This window comes from Bos grunniens, chromosome X, assembly GCF_055505025.1.
Source record: "Bos grunniens cultivar Pamir isolate PY7600 chromosome X, Bosgru_T2T1.0, whole genome shotgun sequence".
In the NCBI taxonomy this organism is placed as follows: domain Eukaryota; kingdom Metazoa; phylum Chordata; class Mammalia; order Artiodactyla; family Bovidae; genus Bos; species Bos grunniens.
The window spans coordinates 72,207,135-72,230,278 of NC_141194.1; the positions used below are offsets into that span (position 1 = coordinate 72,207,135).

General features: G+C 39.5%; 1 protein-coding gene across 9 annotated transcripts in view; it reads left to right on the forward strand.

Moving 5' to 3' along the window:
• Window positions 1-23,144, forward strand: part of LOC147340705 (sodium/hydrogen exchanger 2-like) — a 175,528-nt gene that overhangs the window by 57,834 nt on the left and 94,550 nt on the right. For 4 of the 9 annotated variants that reach the window (XR_015159873.1, XM_086389886.1, XM_086389889.1 and 1 more), the window contains exons 1-2: window positions 3,120-3,248; window positions 20,730-21,160. Coding sequence is in view for 8 of the 9 variants with exons in the window: in XM_086389886.1 (XP_086246012.1) it covers window positions 20,905-21,160 (256 nt within the window). In the remaining variant the exon portion in view is untranslated. Of the gene's footprint in view, window positions 1-3,111; window positions 3,249-20,729; window positions 21,161-23,144 lie in introns of those variants that run through there. The other 5 variants (XM_086389887.1, XM_086389890.1, XM_086389892.1 and 2 more) reach the window with 2 other exon arrangements.

Below are 23,144 nucleotides of genomic sequence, written 5' to 3' on the forward strand. Positions count from 1 at the left end.
GTTTTCCAGGCAACAGTACTGGAGTGGGCTGCCATTTCCTTCTCCAGAGTATCTTCTTGACCCAGGGATAGAACCCAGATCTCCCACACTGTAGGCAGATGCTTTACCATCTGAGCCACCAGGGCAATGCTCTTGGTAAGTGCCAATTTGTAGTTGACACCGGCTTACTTGGCTGCCTCTAGCTCATGCAAGATGATTGGTGTTTAAAGGGGAGGAGAGAAGAAGAAAATATATCTTACCAGACTGATCCATTGTATTAGTAATTGAGCACTGAATGCTCTCATGATGTGTCAAGTGCCCAAATTCACATATACTCTCCATGGTTATTCCTCTTTGTGAATTCTTGAGAAAGCCTATTGCTTTAGGAATATTCCAGTGCCTGTCCATTCCCATGTCTGGGATATGCCCTTATAGCTGACTGCTTATCAATTTCCTCTCCTTTTCTATTTCTGGAAGTAGTGAATTGTTCCATCCTATTTTCTTAGGAGAGAGTAATTTATCCATGCAGGACTATCTCTTGGTGTAACAAAAGGATTCTGAAAAGTACAGGCAGGGGTTTTCTGATACTGATCACTTTGATAAGATGGATGGTATCAATAAAAAAGTGTAGTGATTCTGAGTGTGTAGGTGTGTGGATGTGTGTGTGTGTAAGAACATGTGTCAAAGCTGGGGAACCACTTCAAACTGAGTTCAAGCTTGCTCTGCTCATTGCATGACAGGCCAATGAATCTGCGAGATGAGGTGTTGAGGCAAGGAATACTACTTTATTTGGAAAATCAGCTGACTGAGAAGATGGCAGGCTAGTGCCTCAAAATAACCATCTTGTTGGGGTCTGGATGCCACGTTCCTTTGTAGAGTCAGAGTGAAAGAAGCAATGAGGAACTAAAGTCAAAAGGCAGAATAGAGAGGGAGAGGCAATGAGGAAGTAAAGAGAAAGTGTCTTCAGTCTTGCAAAACATCTCCAAAGGAATGGCCAGTCTTTCAAATGAGTGTGTTAATCTCTTCTTTTCACAAGTGGGTAGCCTCAGATTATCTCTCTATGAGCTGAACAAAGGCACTTTAATTCAGTCAGACAGAGGGGCAGAGTTCCTTTGAAGCACACCATTATGTATGATTATAATAGCAAAAGCAACAACAACAACAAAAAAAAGTCAGAAAAACAGTTTCCAACATGGAGTCAGAATTGGCTTCTTCTCTGCAGCAGGGTCAGAACTGGCTTATTCCCTGCAACAATTCCCCACTGTCAAAGTCCATTCCACGATCTTGTAGATCAAAGGGTGAAGACAGTTCTGCTTAGTCAGATGGATCTTTCTGGGAGTTTCCACCATCACTGCCAGTTTTTCAAATGTTGACATTTGTCTTCATTTTGTTCCTCTTTTGGTAAGTGTCTATTTTACACCTGTAGACTTAGAAATATTGAACTTCAAATCCATGAGTCAGTATCTCAAGTTAAGAAATTTAGCACTTTTCTATGTATGGGAAGATGCAAGAGTCAGGGCTCATTAAAATTATTTCCTTGGTGTGTACCTCAGCCATCTGAGGCCTGTAATGCTGCATTCTCAGAGTTTGCTCAGGGTGGCTGCAGTCCAATGACTTCCAGGTAGCAGGCATTCCCCTTCCTCAGGGTTCACTGGCTCATATTGAAGGGCTGCAATTGCTGATTCCATTCCTCAGGTCTTCCCCTCTTGGTCATGCATTTGACCAATATTTGGGAGGCATTTCTCAAATATGACCAAGTTTTGTCCCACAGCACTGAGAGGCTCATCCTCATTCAAGCAAACATTCTTGATAGGCCACTCCAGGTGTTAAGGTTTAGACCAGGCCCCATCAATAATTAAAAATTCTCTGGACTCTAACTACAGTGCAGGAGACATTTTCCCTGTTTCTTTTTCTCATATCTAGAATCACACTACTGCAATTATTTTATGTTACAAATGTGATTTCCTTAAAGTGTTTATCTTAGAAGTTTGTTGGAGGCCTAATTACACATTAGTTACTTCAAGAGACAACAATCTTATAAATTAAACAGGATATAAGTAATGCATAGTTCAGCAAGGGGATACAGAGCACAATTTGAAAACAAAGAACAAATTTAAACAATGACTAGTATAACTAGTTGTAATCCAGTTGCAGTAAATGAATGACCAAAGGAGCCAAAGTTGACTTAATGATCTATCTGCAGTTTCGTTGTACTGCCATACATACTTATGCATGGCTTAATCTTTGAGAGAAGCATATGTTGCTGGCAGGATCAACCAGGTAGAGAAAAAAATATATAAATGTTCCAAAATATACAATCTACAAAACCATTGAAAGTCATATTTAATTGAAGGAGAAGGTCTTTCTTACAGCTGGAAAATATAGATTTAAACCAGTATTCCTTTTAGATAGAAACCATAAAATATTTACCAGTTTACTCAGTTCTCTGTAACTAATCCTTTTTGTTAACAGCTTTATGAAGTCATCAGTTTTCTCATTAGGATTCTTCAATTTTTTTCTCAGTTCAATATTATGTTTTAAAAGTCAGAAACTTGCATATATCTGAAAGTACTTTTTATAAATCTTCTTGAAGAGGAGGCATTTGTATTTCCATACAAATTGTGAAATTATTTGTTCAAGTTCTGTGGAAAATACCATTGGTAGCTTGATAGGGATTGCATTGAATCTATAGATTGCTTCAGTAGCATACTCATTTTCACTATATTGATTCTTCCAATCAATAAACATGGTATATTTCTCCATCTATTGTGTCATCTTTGATTTCTTTCATCAGTGTTTTATAGTTTTATATATATAGGTCTTTTGTTTCTTTAGGTAGATTTGTTCCTAAGTATTTTATTCTTTTCATTGCAATGGCAAATGAAATTGCTCCTTAATTACTCTTTTTTCTCATTATTAGTGTATAGGAATGCAAGGGATTTCTGTGTATTAATTTTATAACCTACAACTTTACTATATTCATTAATTAGCTCTAATAATTTTCTGGTGGTGTCTTTAGGGTGTTCTATGTAGAGGATTATGACATCTGTAAACAGTGAGTTTTACTTCTTTTTTCCCATCTGGATTGCTTTCACTTCTTTTTCTTCTCTGATTGCTGTGGCTAAAAATTTCAAAACTATGTTGAATACTAGTGGTGAGAGTGGGCACCTTTGTTTTGTTCCGGACTTTAGGGAAAATGCTTTCAATTTTTCACCATTGAAGATAATATTTGCTGTGCATTTATCACGTATGGCTTTTATTATGTTTAGGTATGTTCCTTCTATGCCTGCTTTCTGGAGGGTTTTTATCATAAATGGGTGTTGAATTTTGTCAAGGCTTTCTCTGCATCTATTGAGATAATCACATGTTTTTTATCTTTCAATTTGTTAATGTAGTTTATCATATTGATTGATTTGTGAATACTGAAAAATCCTTGCAACCCTGGGATAAAGCCCACTTGGTCATGATGTATGATTTTTTTAATACGTTTTCGGATTCTGTTTGCTAGAATTTTTTGAGGATTTTTGCATTTATGTTCATCAGTGATATGGGCCTGTAGTTTTCTTTTTTTGTGGAATCTTTGGTTTTGATATTAGGGTGATGGTGGCCTCATAGAAGGAGTTTGGCAGTTTACCTTTCACTGCAATTTTCTGAAAGAATTTGTGTATGATAGGTGTTAGCTCTTCTCTAAATTTTTGGTAGAATTCACCTGTGAAGACATCTGGTCCTGGCTTTTGTTTGTTGGATGTTTTTTATTACAGTATATATTTCTGTGCTTGTGATGGGTCTGTTAAAATTTTCTATTTCTTCCTGGTTCAGTTTTGGAAGGTTATACTTTTCTAATAATTCATCCATTTCTTCCCAGTCATCTATTTTATTGTCATATAGTTTCTGATGGTAGTCTGTTATGAACCTTTGTATTTCTGTGTTGTCTGCTGTGATTTCTCCATTTTCATTTCTAATTGTGTTGATTTGATTCTTCTCCCTTTTGTTCTTCATGAGTCTGGCTAATGTTTGTCTCTTTTATTTATCTTCTCAAAGAATCAGATTTTAGTATTGTTGATTTTTGCTATAGTCTCCTTTGTTTCTTTTTCATTTATTTCTGCTGTAATTTTTATGATTTCTTTCCTTCTACTAATCCTGGGGCTCTTCTTTTCTTTTTTTTTTTTTTCTATTTGCTTTAGGTGTAAAGTTAGGTTATTTATTTAATTTCTCTCTTGTTTCTAGATGTAAGCTTGTATTGCTATGAACCTTCCCCTTAACACTGCTTTTGCTGAATCACATAGGTTTTGGCTTGTTGTGCTGTCATTTTTATTTGTTTCTATGCATATTTTCATTTCTTTTTTGATTTCTTCCATGATTTGTTGATTATTCAGAAGCATGTTGTTTAGTTTCCATATATTTGTATTTTTAATAGTTTCTTTTATGTAATTGACATCTAATCTTACCATATTGTGATCAGAAAAGATGCTTGAAATTATTTTAATTTTTTTGAATTTACCAACTTTAGATTTATGGCCCAGGATATGATCTATCCTGGAGAATGTTCTCTGTGCACTTTAGGAGAAGGTGAAATTCATTGTTTTGGGGTGAAATGTCCTACAGATATCAATTATGTCTGACTGGCCCACTGTATCTCTTAAAGTTTGTGTTTCCTTGCTAATTTTCTGTTTGGTTGACCTATCCATAGGTGTGAGTGGGGCATTAAAGTCTCTCACTATTGTTGTTTTACTGTTAATTTCTCCTTTCATACTTGTTAGCATTTGCCTTACATATTGTGGTGCTCCTATGTTGGGTGCATATATATTTATAATTATTATATCTTCTTCTTGGATTTATCCTTTGATCATTATGTAGTGCCCTTCTTTGTCTCTTTTCATGGCCTTTATTTCAAAGTCTATTTTCTCTGATATGAGTATTGCTACTCCTAGTTTCTTTTGGTCTCCATTTTCGTGAAATACCTTTTCCAGCTTTTCACTTTCAGTCTGTATGTGTCCCTTGGTTTGAGGTGGGTATCTTGTAGAGAGCATATATAGAGGTTTTGTTTTTTTTATCTATTCAGCCAGGCTTTGTCTTTTGGTTGGGGCATTCAAACAATTTACATTTAAGGTAATTATTGACAAGTATGATCTTCTTGCCATTTACTTTGTTGTTTTGGGTTTGAATTTATAAACCTTTTTCTGTGTTTCTTGTCTAGAGAAGATCCTTTAGCATTTGTTGAAAAGCTGGTTTGGTGGTGCTGAATTCTCTCAGCTTTTGCTTGTATGTAAGGGTTTTCATTTCTCTTTCATATTTGAATGAGATCCTTGCTGGGTATAGTAATCTGGGTTGTAGGGTTTTTTTTTTTGTTGTTGTTGTTGTTGTTTTAATTTCATCACTTTACATATGGCCTGCCATTCCCTTTTAGCCTGAAGAGCTTCTATTAAAAGATCAGCTGTTATCCTTATTGGAATCCTCTTGTGTGTTATTAGTTGCTTTTCTCTTTCTGCTTTTAATATTTGCTCTTTGTGTTTGATCTTAGTGAATTTGATTATTATGTGTCTTGGGGTGTTTTGCCTTGGGTTTATCCTGTTTGGGACTCTGCATTTCTTGAACTTGGGTGGGTATTTCCTTGCCCATTTTAGGGAATTTTCCAACTATTATCTCCTCAAGTATTTTTCCATGCCCTTTCTTTTTTCTTCTTCTTCTGGGACTCTCCTAAGATTCCAATGTTGGTGTGTTTAACAGTGTCCCAGAGGTCTCTGAGGTTGTCCTAATTTATTTTAATTATTTTTCCTTTTTTCCTCTCTGCTTCATTTATTTCCACAATTCATCTTCCTCCTAATGTATCCTATCTTTCGCCTCAGTTATTCTACCCTTGGTTACCTGCAGAATGCTTTTGATCTCAGTTATTACATTATTCATTATTGATTGACTCTTTTTTTATTTCTTCTAGGTCCTTGTGAAACATTTCTTGCATCTTCTCAATCCTTTTCTCTAGTCTATCTGTCACTCCATTTTGTTTTCAAGATTTTTGATCATCTTTACTATCATTATTCTGAATTGTTTTCCAGGTAGACTCCCTATCTCCTCTTTTGTTTGGTTTGGAGGGCATTTATCATGTTCCTTTCAGTTCAGTTCAGTTCAGCTGCTCATTTGTGTCCAACTCTTTGACCCCATGCCCTACAGCATGCCAGGCCTTCTTGTCCAACTCCAACTCCTAGAGTTTACCAATCATTGAGCCAGTGATGCCATCCAACCATTTCATCTTCTGTCATCCCCTTCTCTGTTGCCTTCAATCTTTTCCAGCATCAGGGTCTTTTCAAATGAGTCAACACTTCGCACCAGGTGGCCAAAGTATTGGAGTTTCAGCTTCAACGTCAGTCCTTCCAATGTACACTCAGTACTGATCTCCTTTATGATGGACTGGTTGGATCTCCTTGCAGTCCAAGGGACTCTCACGAGTCTTCTCCAACACCATAGTTCAAAATCATCAATTCTTTGGCACTCAGCTTTCCTTATAGTCTAACTCACATACCCGTACATGACTACTGGAAAAAACATAGGCTTGACTAGACAGACCTTTGTTGGCAAAGTAATGTCTCTGCTTTTGAATATGCTATCTAGGTTGGTCATAACTTTCATTCCAAGGGGTAAGTGTCTTTTGATTTCACAGCTGCAGTCACCGTCCGCAGTGATTTTGGAGCTCACCCCCCCCCCCCCCAAGTAAAGTCAGGCACTATTTCTGATGTTTCCCCATCTATTTGCCATGAAGTAATGGGACTGGATGCCATGATCTTCATTTTCTGAATATTGAATTAAACCAACTTTTTCACTCTCCTCTTTCACTTTCATCAAGAGGCTCTTTAGTTCTTTTTCACTTTCTGCCATAAAGGTGGTGTTATCTGCATATCTGAGATTATTGATATTTCTTCCAGCAATCTTGATTAAAGCTTGTGCTTCATCCAGTCCAGCATTTCTCATGATATACTCTGCATATAAGTTAAATGAGCAGGGTGACAAGATACAGCCTTGACATACTCCTTTTCCTATTTGGAACTGGTTTATTGTTCCATTTCCAAGTTCTAACTATTGCTTCCTGACCTGCATACAGATTTCTCAAGAGGCAGGTTAGGTAGTCTGGTATTCCCATCTCTTAAAGAATTTTACACAATTTATTGACTCCATAGAGTCAAAGGCTTTGGCATAGTCAATAAAGCAGAAATAGATGTTTTTTTGGAACTCTTTTGCTTTTTCAATGATTCAGCAGATGTTGGAAATTTGATCTCTGGTTCATCTGCCTTTTCTAAAACCAGCTTGAACATCTGGAAGTTCATGGTTCATGTATTGCTGAAGCCTGGCTTGGAGAATTTTGAGTATTATTTTATTAGCATGTGAGATGAGTGAAATTGTGCAGTGGTTTGAGCATTCTTTGGCATTGCCTTTCTTTGGGATTGGAATGAAAACTGACGTTTTCCAGTCCTGTGGCCACAGCTGAGTTTTCCAAATTTGTTGGCATATTGAGTACAGCACTTTCACAGCGTCATCTTTCAGGATTTGAAATAGCTCAACTGGAATTCCATCACCTCCACTAGCTTTGCTTGTAGTGATGCTTCCTAAGGCCCACTTGACCTCACATTCCAGGCTGTCTCTCTCTAGGTGAGTGATCTCACTATCATGATAATCTGGATCGTGAAGATCTTTTTTGTGCAGTTTTTCTGTGTATTCTCACCACGTCTTAATATCTTTTGCTTCTGTTAGATCCATACAATTTCTGTCCTTTATTGAGTGCATCTTTGCATGAAATGTTCCCTTGGTATCTCTAATTTTCTTGAAGGGATCTTTAGTCTTTCCCATTCTATTGTTTTCCTCTATTTCTTTGCACTGATCATTGAGGAAGGCTTTCTTATCTCTCCTTGCTATTCTTTGGAACTCTGCATTCAGATGTTTATATCTTTCTTTTTCTCCTTTGCTTTTCACTTCTCTTCTTTTCATGCTCCTTTAACCTGCTGACTATTTCTCTGCCTTTTCATTTTGCTTATATTGATGTGTTTGGGGTGGCCTTTCTGTAGGCTGGAAGTTTGTGGTTCCTCTTTATTGTAGAAGTTGCTGCCTGTGGGTGAGGTTGGACTAGTGGCTTTCAAGGTTTCCTGGTTAGGGAAGCTTACGTCTGTGTTGTGGTGTATGAAGCTGGATCTCTTCTCTCTGGAGTTCAATGAAGTGTCCAGTGTGAGTATTAGTTTTCCATGGCATTGGTGTGACTTTAGGACGCCTTTATTTTAATCCTCAGGGCTGTGTTCCTGCGTTGTTGGAGAATTAGAGTGGTATGTCTTGCTTTGGAACTTGTTGGTTCTTGGGTGGAGCTTGGTTTCAGTGTTTGCAGGCTTTCAAATGAGCTCTTGTCAGTTAATGTTCTCAGGATTCAGGAGTTTTCTGGTGTTCCTAAGTTTTGGATTAACCCTCCTGTCTCTGGCTTTCAGTCTTATTCTTACATTAGCCTCAAGACTTCTCCATCCATACAGCGCAGTTGATAAAAAATCGAGGTTAATGGTGAAAAGCTTCTCCACAGCGAGGGACACCCAGAGAGGTTCACAGATTTCCATGGAGAAGAGAACAGGGAGAAGGGAAATAGAGGTGACCAGGAGGAGAAGAGGAGGATTGAAAAGCAGAGAGAGCAGCATAGCCAGTAATCAATTCCCTATGTGCTCACCACAGTCTCGAACACACAGGTTCATGGAGTTACTTAGAGAAGAGCCGAGGGAGGAAGGAAATAGAAGTGGCCAGGAAGAGAAGAGGGGGAGTCAATAAAGGAGAGACTAATCTAGCCAGTAATCAATTGCCTAAGTGTTCTCCAGAGCCTGGAACACAGAGAGAGATTCATAGAGTTAAGTAGAAAAGGGAGGGTAAGGGAAGAGACAGAGGTGACCTGGGAGAGAAAAGGGAGAGCCGAAAGGGGAGAGAGCAATCAAGCCAGAAATCACATCCATAAATAAAAATGGATACTGAAGATTAGATTCTTAAAGGTACAAAATTGATAACAAATACCAAAAAACAAAGATTTAAAATCTAGAGCTTAAACTCTCAAAAATGCAATATTAAAAATACAAACAAACAAAAAAAAAATCCAAAAACTTTTCTTTTGTTTCTTTACCAACTGAGCTTCCGTGATAGCTCAGTTGGTAAAGACAATATATTGGGGGCCACACAGAGGCCCAGTGAGGAAAAAGAAGATATCACTTGGAAATTTTCCATCCACTTAACATTTAACTTCACAGGGTCTGAATCCTAACTCTGTGTTCCCCTACAGCAAAAACAAACAAACAAACAACATCAATCACAAAAATATTAAAATATATATATATATATGATATTTGCATTAAAAATAGGGTCTCTTTATTACAAGGTAAAGTAGATTATAAAAATGAAAATTAAAGGAGTAATAAATAACTTAAAATTAAAAAGAATAAAAATGATAATAGTGAAAATATATTTAGGTATTTTTCTGGAGCTGTTGTGGGCAGTGTGGGGTCAGTTCAATTTCAGGAAATTCCTTGTTCCAGCTTATACTTCTTCTCAAGGTCTATAGGCCTCTTCGAATGCTTAGTCAATGTAAACTGCAGGGTTTTAATCTGTTGCACCTTTCAATTCCAGAGCTGTTCCTTCTTCTTTGTTTATTTTGGCTTCCTGTGTTTGCGAGTTTCTTCAATGCCTAATTTCCATCCTGACAGAAGGGGACGAAGGTGGTCACTTATTTAGGCTCACTTGTTCAGTTGTGTTGTGGGGAGGGAGGAATATTGTAAACAAATATCACTGGTGAGTGTGGGGAGTGCTCACAGTGTACTGAGCACACTGGGTTTGCCCCAGCTTATGGCTATTGTGCTTTCCCAGTCTACACTGCTCAGGCTCCAGGTTGCTCAGGAGGGGTACTGTCCAACTGTCCAAAGCACGACCTGCATTTAGTGCACTTCCCAGGTCTAAGCTGCTCCAGTTCAGGTTCTTGGTTATTCCACAAAAGCACAGACTCGGTTGGGCTTGCGTTTTGTGCCCTTCCAGGTCCAAGCAGCTCAGGCAATTAAGGGCTTGTCGAGTGCACTGTCCCAGGTGTGCTCTGCCTCTTAATTACCTCCCCAGTCCAGTTGATCGGTTTCCCAGGTGTACCGTGAGAGCACCATCTCAGGTGTGTCTCCTTTGGGTAGATGATCTCAGACTGTGATCCTCCTGGCAGATGTCAACCATCCAGGATCCTAGGAAGACTTGGTTAGCAACCGGGAACTTGCTCACAGTTTGGTGGAAGATGCCCTCTCTGGGGCCGAGATTGCCCTTGTCTTTTGGCTGTGGCTGTTGCATGCATGCCTCTCTCTCTGCCTCTGGCAGGGGCAGTGGCCAGTCAGGAGCCAGCTAGCTCTCTTTTGGTATTCGCTCAACCCTTTGTTCTGTGAGAAGGTCAGGCTGTGCCTTAGGTTAGAGCTTTTTGTGGGAAAATTCTTTCTCTCTCTCGCCGCCCCCGCCTCCCCCCCCCCCCCCCCCCCCCCGCCCCGGCTATCCCAGTTTGGGTTGCTATCTCATGTTAGTTCCCTCAGATTGTCCTCAGGGCATTCAGGTCGGGTCTTTACCCTAAGCATGCAACCTGCACCTCCCTCCCTGTTTGGCCCCCCTCTCTGGCAGTGGCTGCAAGCGTCTGGGCTACTTGTCCACTGGGAGTTGCAGTTAGACATGTACTGTGTGTGTGTGTGTGTGTGTGTGTGTGTGTGTGTGTGTTTTCCTGGTTATGTTGCCTTCTGAGATTCCAAAACTTCCCACAGACCTCCCTGGTGAGAGGGTTTCCTGGTGTTTGGAAACTTCTCCTCCTTCATGACTCCCTCCCCAGGATGGGTCTCCATCCCTAATTATTTTGTGTCTCTTTTTGTCTTTTATATTTTGTCCTATCTCCTTTTGAAGAGAATGGGCTGCATTTCTGGGTGCCTGGTGTCCTCCACCAGTGTTCAGAAGTTGTTTTGTGGAAGTTGCTCAGCATTCAAATGATCTTTTGATGGATTTGTGGGAGATAAATTCATATCCCTATCCTATTTCTCCACCATCTTAGGACCGCCCCCCTGCTCTTATGATTGTTAACATCTCTAGTATGTGCCCCAAAGTTCTTTCCTCTGGGATAGATGAAATATTCCCCATTACAAGTTTGATAACACCAAAACACAAAAGAAAAGACATAGGGAAATTCTAACACAGGCAGCACAAATTCCAGCATAAATGGAGAGACAAATAAATTCTCAAATCAGGTAAATAAATTTACCCTACAAAACAAATGAACTAATTCCAACTAGACTATCCACCCCCACAAGAAATAGCTTCCCAATAAACCAGTTCCAACTGAATCAGTTCCCAAATCAGGTAAATGAATTTACCCTACAAATGAGCTAATTCCAACAAAGGTGGGTTTGCCCCACAAGAACTAGTTCCCCAATGAACTGGTTCATGGGAGGGTTCAGCAACACTTCCCCTCCTCAACAGGGTACCCTAATCAAATTTCTCTTAAAAGAAAAGCCCAAATTGGGGGTGGGGTGGGTGTTCCCGATCTGCACAATGGAGTGACCCTCCAAAATTGAACCTGTCAGCTCATAACACCAAATGTCTCATAAAACAAGTGAATAGTCTGGACTGGCTATCGAATTGGGTAGATTTACCTTACAAATGAAATTGAGGCTGTCAACTCGTAGAAATGTGTCAGTTCCTTGTCTCAACTGGTGAGCCCTGGGTCAGCCAGTGATGCTTCAGTTAATTTTGAAGGAAAGAACCTCAAGACAAATGGTCCTGGCAGCTGCTAGGTTTGTACCCCAGTATTCCTTGATTAGGGCTGGCGAGCCACAAGCAGCAAGGCTCCTGGCTGGCTAAGCCAAACTATTACTGTAACCTCAAAATAACCATTTGTTGTGGTCTGGATGCCACGTTCTTTTGTAGAGTCAGAGTGAAAGAAACAAACAGTGAAAGAAACATTCTGTCAAAAGGCAGAATAGAGAGGGAGAGGCAGTGGGGAAGTAAAGTGAAAGGGTCTTCAGTCTTGCAAAACATCTCCAAAGGAATGACCAGTCTTTGGAATGAGTGTGTTAATCTGTTCTATTCACAGGTGAGTAGGATCAGATTATCTCTCTATGAGCTGAACAATGGCAGTTTAGTTTATACTCAGGCAGAGGGGCAGGGTCCTTTTAAGCATGCCATTTTGAATGATTATAATAACAAAAACAATGAAAAACAAATCAAAGGAACAATTTCCAACAGTCAGTCATAACTGGCTTCTTTTCTGTCCAAAACTACACATAACCTCTGAAATACCTAATTATGTCCATATCCACTCCCTTGTTTGCAAATCACTGCTGTGCCGAGCCACATATTTTGGTGGGATGTGTCATATTCTTAACTAACTGTGTGCAAAAATAAATATTTCAGTCTTTGTGTGGGTACTCAGGCTTCCCAGGTGTTACTAGTGGTAAAGAACCCACCACCCAATGCAGGAGACTTAAAAGACATGGGTTTGATCCCTGGATCAGGAAGATCCCCTGGAGGAGGAAATGGCAACCCTCTCCAGTATTCTTGCCTGGAGAATCCCATGGACAGAGGAGCCTGGTTGGTTATGGTCTATAGGGTCGCAAAGAATTGGACACAACTGAAGCGACTTAGCACATGGGTATACTCAGGCATCTCCTATTCAAAGAAGTGAAGACATTGAAAGCTTTTACTACTTACTTGTGTGTTCTCTCTTTTTTGTATGTTTTCTCTTCTTGTTTCTCCTTTTTTTTCTTTTCTCTCATGCATCTGGGATAGTATTAGTTGATGGTAGTTAGAACTGGTTCCAAATTGGGAAAGGAATACATCAAGGCTGTATATTGTCACTGTGCTTATTTAACTTATATGCAGAGAACATCATGCGAAATGCCGGGCTGGATGAAGCACAAGCTGGAATCAAGATTGCCAGGACAAATATCAATAACCTCAGATATGCAGTTGAAACCACCCTATGGCAAAAAGTGAAGAGGAAACTCTTGATGAAAGTGAAAGAGGAGAGTGAAAAAGCTGGCTTAAAACTCAACCTCAGAAATTAAGATTATAGCATCCAGTCCCATCACTTCATAACAAATACATGGGGAAACAGTGGAAACAGTGACTGACTTTATTTTCTTGGGCTCCAAATCACTGCAGACGGTGACTGCAGCCATGAAATTAAAAGATGCTTGCTCCTTGGAAGAAAAGCTATGACCAACCTAGATAGCATATTAAAAAGCAGAGACATTATTTGCCAACAAAAGTCCATCTAGTCAAAGCTATGGTTTTTCTAGTGGTCTTGTATGGATGTGAGAGTTGGACTATAAAGAAAGCTGAGTGCCAAAGAATTGATGTTTTTGAACTGCGGTGTTGGAGACGACTCTTGAGAGTCCATTAGACTGCAAGGAGATCAAACCAGTTGATCATAAAGGAAATCAGTCCTGAAAATTCATTGGAAGGACTGATGCTGAAGCTGAAACTCCAATACTTTGTCCACTTGATATGATGAACTGACTCATGGAAAAAGGCCCTGATGCTGGGAAAGATTGAGGGCAGGAGGAGAAGGGGACCACAGAGGATGAGATGGTTGGATGGCATCACTGATTCGATGGACGTGAGTTTGAGCAAGCTCTGGGTATTGGTGGCAGACAGGGAAGCCTGGCTTGCTGCAGTCCATGGGGGTAGCAAAGAGCAGAACATGACTGAGCAACTGAAGTGAGTTAGAACTGTATGTCAGAATTGGACCTGTATTCTCTCAGGTTCATTCCTCGACATTTTTTTCAGCGGGAAGACTCCTCTTGTTTGTGTTTCTGAGACTCCTGTGTGTGCAGGCTTCCTGGTGGACTCATATTAATTGTAGGTTCTGATGGGTGTTTGAAGAGAGAGAAAAGAAGGTACAGAGTATTCCTCTCTCTTTATTTTCCTTGGGGAGGTCTCTGATAGCAGCTGTTCATGACTCTAGCTTTTAGTGTGAAGAGGAAAAGTTAAAATTTTACATAACCTCCTGCTCCTTCTGCCTCTGTAAGTCAGCTTGCTCCTTGCAAAGTCTGGATCACGTAGGTCACATAGTCTCAGAAAGTGGGGACTCACAATACTAGGAACTGGAGCTTATCTCACTCACCGTTGTCCTGCTCTTTGCAATCGTCCAGCCCCTGCAAACCTGCTTAATCATGCCTGTCCATATATAAAAACTCTGTAACCCCTGTGTTTGGGGCTCAGAGCTTGGAGTGTTAACTCCTCTGGGCCCCCTGGTGTAAAAAACCTGAGTTCTCCAACTCTCCGAGTGTGGTGGTTGGTTTCTTGAATACTGGTTTCTGCAACAAGTGAACATGACTGCTAATGTTTTAGCTTCTGTCAGATCATTCTGGCCACAGTGGTAAGTTTCCATCTTCTCTCTTTGTCTCTTCAGCCTAGGGGTAGTAGTAGCTTCTTATTATTGTTAATCTTTCTAATCTGTCAACTTTATGTTTTCATTGTCATGTCTATTTCATGTTGTTGCCATTTCTCTTTAGGTCTCAATGTCTTTATTTATGTGCTGTGCTAAGTTGCATCAGTCATGTCCAACTCTAAGAGAACCTATGGCACATCAGGCTCTTCTGTCCATGGAATTTTCCAGGCAAGAATACTTGAATGGGTTGTCATGCCCTTCTCCAGTTTTTATTCATACTGTCAACCAAAAAATTATAGTCACAACCTGAAAGTAGAAAGTTATTTTATTCGGTGGCAATGTTTAGGACTCTGAGCCTGAAGACAGCATCTCAGTAGCTCTGAGGAAACTGCTCCAAGGAGGCATGGGGTAAGTCAGACTATATACAAGTTTCCAACAAAAGGAGTAGGTAGTCTGAGCATCAAAGATCAGGTATCAAGGAATTTAGCATGCTATGTATGGGAAAATGTAAGCCTCTGGGCTCATCAAATTCATTCCTTTCATATGCACTTCAGCTACCTGGGGCCAGTCCTGTTTCCTTGTTCACCTCTTTCATTCACTCAGCTCCTCAGCAATCACTGTCAGGGGGTGGCAGCATCACCTGGATAGCAGTTTGGGAAACCTCATTCACATTTGGAGGCTGGAAATTGCTGATGGCTGTGACATTTCTTCTTTATTAATGTGACAGGAGATATTTTCATTCCACAGTACCTCTTATTTAAGATGCATTCACCTTTTTTTTTTTTTTTTTCTTTCCTGGAATTTGCTATGATATTTCTCTGGTTGCTTATGTCTCTATTTTGCTTTGCCAGTGAATCTTAGGATTTTTTTTTTTTTTTTTAGCTATCTCCAACTTTTCCTCCTTTGAGTCTCAGTTAAGATTTTTTCCCCAGGACATTGTCTCAGTATTCTTTCTTCTTTTAGTCTGGATTAAGAACCTTGATTCTGTGCTCTCATGTGTTTTGTACTCCCCCAGTATCTAATTGTATTGCATTAGGATTGCATTTTTAATTTGTATCTCTCATTAGTCTGTAGCACAAAGGCCAAACTTATATTGAAAGTATTTAGCATCATATGCCTAGTACCTAGCATCAAATACATAATGGACACTAAATAGACAGCTATTGGTTGTATATGTATTGTTGAATGAAACTCACTTATTTTATTCTAATGATCTTAGTTGTTTATGTGCTTATTTTCCCCTTTAAATCATAAGTTTCTTGATTGCAAGGAATTAGTGTTATTCCTCATGTCTACAGCATGAAGTTCTATACCCACATAGTATAAAAAGTACATACAAGACACAAATGATTTTGAACACTAAACATTATTTTTGAAAAGGAGTAAATAGAACTTCACAAAGGTTAAGTAAGCTAACTAAGGTCAATTAGGATCTAATGGTGAGACTAGACTCCAGTCTCCTAATTCATAGTTTGTTGATCTTTTATATTTACCAAATCCTCTGAGTTCAATGATTTATCCTATGCCACGAATTTAAGTTAACAATTACCTTCTTTATAGATTTATACTATATAAGTCTTAGTAACAATGGACTACAGAATTAAATATTTGTCTTTTAGTTTTTAAAAGGAAGGAAATATCTATCAATTACATGCATAGACAATTATCCCCCCAAAATTAAAAAAAAAATGCATCAACCAAAACTTGTTCAACAATATTCATAGCAGCCTTTTCCACAATAACCAAAACTAGTAACAACCCAAATGTCCATCAACATAAGAATAGATAAATTGTGATATATTTTACAGTGAAACATCACTTGGCATTAAAAAGTACTAAACTACTGATGTGTATAACAACATGACTAATTACCATGCTGATTGAAAGAAGCCAGACACAAGATAGTACATACTGTATGATTTAATTCATATACAGTTCAAGAATAGACAAAAAGTAATAAAAACACCTATTTCTGCTTTATTGACTATGCCAAAGCCTTTGACTGTGTGGATCACAATAAACTGTGGAACATTCTGAAAGAGATGGGAATACCAGACCACCTGACCTGCCTCTTGAGAAACCTATAGGCAGGTCAGCAAGCAACAGTTAGAACTGGACATGGAACAACAGACTGGTTCCAAAAGGAAAAGGAGTACGTCAAGGCTGGATATTGTTACCCTGCTTATTTAACTTATATGAAGAGTACATCATGAGAAATGCTGGACTGGAAGAAGCACAAGCTGGAATCAAGATTGCTGGGAGAAATATCAATAACCTCAGATATGCAGATGACACCACCCTTATGGCAGCAAGTGAAGAGGAACCCAAAAGCCTCTTGATGAAAGTGAAAGTGGAGAGTGAAAGAGTTGGCTTAAAGCTCAACATTCAGAAAACGAAGATCATGGCATCTGGTCCCATCACTTCATGGGAAATAGATGGGGAAACAGTGGAAGCAGTGTCAGACTTGATTTTTGGGGGCTCCAAAATCACTGCAGATATTAACTGCAGCCGTGAAATTAAAAGACGCTTACTCCTTAGAAGGAAAGTTATGACCAAACTAGATAGCACATTCAGAGGCAGAGACATTACTTTGTAAACAAAGGTTCGTCTAGTCAAGGCTATGGTTTTTCCATTGGTCATTTATGGATGTGAGAGTTGGACTGTGAAGGCTGAGCACCGAAGAATTGATGCTTTTGAACTGTGGTGTTGGAGAAGACTCTTGAGAGTCCCTTGGACTGCAAGGAGATCCAATCAGTCCATTCTGAAGGAGATCAGCCCTGGGATTTCTTTGGAAGGAATGATGTTAAAGCTGAAACTCCAGTACTTTGGCCACCTCATGCGAAGAGTTGACTCATTGGAAAAGACTCTGATGCTGGGAGGGATTGGGGGCAGGAGGAGAAGGGGACGACAGAGGATGAGATGGCTGGATGGCATCACTGACTTGATGGTCATGAGTCTGGGTGAACTCCGGTAGTTGTTGATGGACAGGGAGGCCTGGCGTGCTGTGATTCATGGGGTCGCAAAGAGTCGGACACGATTGAGTGACTGAACTGAACTGAATGTATATTGAGAGAAGAATGGGACTTGTCTGTGTGTTAAGGTGAGGATAAGCTAAGATGTAGCATGAGACAAAGGTTCAATATCTTCCTTGAGTGGTAGTTATAAAGGTGTATGCAAATTGCCAAAACATGAAGCTGAACATTTAAGAACTGTGCATTTTATTAAATATAAATTATACTTCAATAAAAAGAGAAAAGAATGGAGAGGTGCTTTTCTGGGAATAATCTTCCATTGATTCTAAAATCACATTATGTATCTCTTTTATAAAAGGCTAGACTTGATAATGAAGGAGAAGGCAATGGCACCTCACTCCAGTACTCTTGCCTGGAAAATCCCATGGACAGAGGAGCCTGGTAGGCTGCAGTCCATGGGGTTGCTAAGAGTCCGACAGGACTGAGCGACTTCACTTTCACTTTTCTCTTTTCATGCACTGGAGAAGGAAATGGCAACCCACTCCAGTATTCTTGCCTGGAGACTCCCAGGGACGACGGAGCCTGGTGGGCTCCCGTCTATGGGGTCACACAGAGTCGGACATGACTGAAGTGACTTAGCATAGCATAGCATAGACTTGATAATGAGAAGGCTAGACTTGATAATGAAAAGGCTAGACTTGATAATGAGGGACACCAATATTAAGTTGTTGTTGTTCAGTTGCTCAGTCGTGTCCAACTTTTTACGACCCCATGGACTCCAGCACACCAGGCTTCCCTGTCCTTCACCATTTCCTGGGGCTTGCTCAAACTCATGTCCATAAGATTACTCCAGAACTTGATCTAGTGGAAACCTGGAAAATAATTACTAAGAATAGTGTGTGAGTTTGTGCTCAGTCATATCTGACTCTGTGTGATCTCATGGACTATATATAGTGTGCCAGACTCCTTTGTCCCTGGAATTCTCCAGGAAAGAATTCTGCAGCAGGTAGCAGTTTCTTACTCCAGGAGATCTTCCTCACCCAGGGATCAAACCCATGTTTCCTGGGTCTCTTGTATTGACAGGTGGATCCTTAACCACTGAGACACCTGTAATGGTTAGTGTCAAATTTGCAATCTTTGATCTGAAAATAAAGTAAATAGCTAAATACTGTGTATAGAATGATGATAAATAAAATTGCAGATGGAAACCTTTACAAGGAAATTAAATTTTAAGTTTTAAAGATTTTTAGTTTATGCCCCACTTAAAAAAAAAGATTTATTTTTAAGACGACTGCTCATTGACATATTAAAAGCATATGTATTGGTGAGACTGTGTCTTCAAAATATTCCTTTTTTGTTGAAAAATGGGTCACTGATTTATCATTAGTTGTTAGGTTAGATGGTGTTAGGCAACAAAGGAAAAATGGGTCATTGATTTAACTAATACCCTCGGGCTCCCATATTTTAATTACCTGTGTTCTCTGTGAATAGTTAACTATGGTAACAGTCCCACATCCTGTTTTGTGAAATATTTACTTACTTATCTCAGCCTTCATTTCTTCTTTCTTTCTTCCCTTCCTTGCTTCCTCTTTCCTATGCATGCCTATTTATATGTAGCTTTTGCTTTCTATCAGAAAGGCAAGTGTGACTATTATTAAAACAAGAATTTACTATGAAATCATTTTCCCACATTTACTGTATAATTTTGCTGTATTCTGTGCACACACACAAAAAAAGAAAAATACTTTTATTTGGTATCATAAATATCTATATTTGCCATAATGCTCAAAATGTACATCACTTTAAAATAGACTCATCAACATCCTCCATGAATTTTTTTAATTGCATATCTTTATTCCAGAAAAACAACTATTTCTGCTTTATTGACTATGCCAAAGCCTTTGACTGTGTGGATCACAATAAACTGTGGAACATTCTGAAAGAGATGGGAATACCAGACCACCTGACCTGCCTCTTGAGAAACCTATATGCAGGTCAGGAAGCAACAGTTAGAACTGGACATGGAACAACAGACTGGTTCCAAATAGGAAAAGGAGTACGTCAAGGCAGGATGTTGTCGTCCTGCTTAATTAACTGATATGCAGGGTACATCATGAGAAACGCTGGGCTGGAAGAAGCACAAGCTGGAATCAAGATTGCCGGGAGAAATCTCAATAACCTCAGATATGCAGATGACACCACCCTTATGGCAGAAAGTGAAGAGAAACTAAAAAGCCTCTTGATGAAAGTGAAAGAGGAGACTGAAAAAGTTGGCTTAAAGCTCAATACTCAGAAAACGAAGATCATGGCCTCTGGTCCCATCACTTCATGGGAAATAGATGGGGAAACAGTGGAAAAAGTGTCAGACTTTATTTTGGGGGGCTCCAAAATCAGTGCAGATGGTGATTGCAGCCATGAAATTAAAAGATGCTTACTCCTTGGAAGGAAAGTTATGACCAACCTAGATAGCATATTCAAAACAGAGGCATTACTTTGCCAACAAAGGTCCGTCTAGCCAAGGCTATGGTTTTTCCAGTGGTCATTTATGGATGTGAGAGTTGGACTGTGAAGAAGGCTGAGCACTGAAGAACTGTGGTGATGGAGAAGACTCTTGAAAGTCCATTGGACTGCAAGGACATCCAACCAGTCCATTCTAAAGGAGATCAGTCCTGGGTGTTCTTTGGAAGGACTGATGCTAAAGCTGAAACTCCAGTACTTTGGCCACCTCATGCGAAGAGTTGACTCATTGGAAAAGACTCTGATGCTGGGAGGGATTGGGGGCAGGTGGAGAAGGGGACGACAGAGGATGAGATGGCTGGATGGCATCATCGACTGGATGGACATGAGTTTGGGTAAACTCCGGGAGTTTTTGATGGACAGGGAGGCGTGGCATGCTGCGATTTATGGGGTTGCAGAGTCAGACACGACTGAGCGACTGAACTGAACTTAACTATCCTGCTCTTAAGTACTAGGGCCCTTATTCACACTAAAGAAAAGGTTTTTCTCCTGGAATTTTTAGGAGTAGATGATTTAATTTTTTCAACCCCTTCACCTCTCTCTGTGGAAACAAGGAGGTCTAATGTTTACCGTTTTACCCAAGAGGCAGCTGGAATTTGACATCCTAGTTAAGATTCTCATATGTACAGTCATTGATAGTCTTTGGAGATTTGGGGATTCTTCTTGAATAGTTTTCCATATCCTTTATGAATTGGAGTTATCTTATAGTAAGAAAATAGATTCCTAAGTGGCCAGAATACAGTTCCAGTAGTTTTCTTCCCCTGGAATTTAGGACTGGGGGTAAGATCCTTTTCTATGTCAATCAATGAATTTGTTCCTGTTTCCTCCCTTTGCTAGCTCAGGTTCTAATTTCATTCCAGGGCATCACAACCCAGCATTTCTCTTCTGGGACTCCACGGAGCTGCTGAAATTTTCATTGATCATTAAATACTAGCCAGAAAGACTAAGGGTCAAGGACAGCAAACCGCATTTGTCAGCAGCTGCAGCTGGAAAGGAGATTAAATACTTAAGCAAGCACAGCTGGCAGAGCTGGTGATGGCTCACAGGCTGGGCCTCCTGTTGCCTCTGCTGCTGGGTCAGCTCTGCTCCCAGCTCCTGGGAACCTCTGGGAATAGCATGCTGCACTACTGGAACCTGAAGGCAGAAAATGGCAGCTGGGGATCCAAAAGAATTCAGGATAATGCCTCGGTGGCATCTGCTCACACACTCCTCTTCTCCCTGGATTACCAGCATGTGCAGACTCCTTTTGAGATCACACTCTGGATTATGTTAGCCTCTCTGGCAAAGATAGGTAAGTGAGGAATTTCCCAAGGCTTTCCCAGGGTGTTGCCTAATAGGGACAGTGGGGCATGGAGTGGGTGGGGGGATCTCAGGGCTTTTCCAGATGTTAAGAAAGGCACCCTTTTCCTAATAGAACAGAGAAAGGCAAACCGGAATATCTGCCTCCTGTTCTCTGCCAAAATGATCTTTATCTTCATAGCTCAAACCTTCTTGCAGTGATCATGTTCAAATGTTGGTGGTCTCCCAGTGGGAGGAGGCAGGAATAGGCCCAGCAAAGGGACTTAGACTGCAAAGTGTCCCAGTTGTTCAAGGGTTGAGCAGACAAGGCATAATTTTAAAAGGGAGAGCAGAGAAATCTAAATAGAATGATTCTAATTGATCTGAGTCTTTAGACAGCATTTTTTCCTCACAGAATGCTTGCTATAGTTGCCAGGTAGTAACAAAGTGGGACAAGTCCATTTTCTATTTTTTAAAAGATAAGCCTTTATACCATTACTCAGAATTTGAGAGAAAACACAAACTAAGACCAGATCCAGCAAGAAAAGAACTGTTATATTTTAACTATTTCAACTTTATGAACACCCTGAATTTCTAGCTTTATGATTCTCCTAAGGGGATTTATTCCGTTTTTCCTTTTACGTTCTTTAATAATTTATCAGACCTTTGCCTTGATGGTGTTAAAGTATTTATGATAACGTTATCATTTTTCTAGGTTCAGAACAAAAGCAATGTCAGGAAAACTTCAAAGTCTATAGAATTCTGTTATTTTAAAATGAATTTCTTCTAAAATAAATCATGTTCAGCATTTCAAAGTTTTATTTAAGTGACTTTATATACTAAAGCTTTACCATTTATGAAATATATTATTTAATGATGACACAAAGAATCCACAGATTCATAGCATGATAGGTTGTCAGAGCTGGAAAAACCCTTAGAAATCATTCTCATCCAACTTTATTTTGTAGATAGGAAATTTGAGGCCCAGGAAGAGAAGATGCTTTGTGAAGTTCAACAAAACGGAACTAGAATGCTCATTTACATACCTCCTTGATTAGAAGTACATACTGTCTTGGGTGATAATAAAGAACATTTGTGAATTCTTTTAAATTATTAGGGTTAATAATTAAGGTTATTAGGGTGCAGGTTCTTTTAAATTATTTTTGTATTATTAGATATGTTGATTATATTAAATCTTCTAATTAAATGTTAATTTCAGCATGATAGGGCAAAGGGACTTCCCAGTAGTCTTCCATTCCCATTTGTTAAAGTAGGAATTTATTGAACCATCACTGACAGATAATTTTTTCTGTGACCTTGTAAGAGAATGTAAATTTAAAAAGCTAACCAAATAAATAAATTAATTAATTAAAAAAGCCTTCCTTGTAAGCAATCATTCAACACATATATTTTTAAACACATTTTATGTGTGAAGAATTATATTGTGGCCAGGGGCTAAAGTGATGAATAAGGCCCCATCCTTCCCATGAGAAGTTTTCAAATTATTTCAATGCCTAGAGAAAATAAGTGATTCTGTAGAGGATAAAGAAGGACACATCATGGTTTAGTGGAAAGATAAAATTACTATGAGCTATTTAAAATTTACTCAATTTAGGAGCCAGTGCCTGGCACATAGGCAATCAATAAGTATGTGTTAGATAAGTAAAGTACTTCTTTGTCTCATATTTTTCATTTTTAATATGAGAATAACAGTATTTACATTGTTATGCTGGTATGATGGGCTTCCCTGGTGGCTCAGATGATAAAGAGTCTGCCTGCAATGCAGGAGATCTGGGTTAGATCCCTGGGTCAGGAAGATCCCCTGGAGAAGGGAATGACAATCCACTCCAGTAGTTTTGCCTGGAGAATTCCATGGACAGAGGAACCTGGTGGGCTACAGACCATGAGGTCTAAAAGAGTTGGACACAACTGAGTGACTAACACTTTGCTGTTGGTTTGATGAGAGAATCAAATAGAAGCATATAGGTGAAAGCACT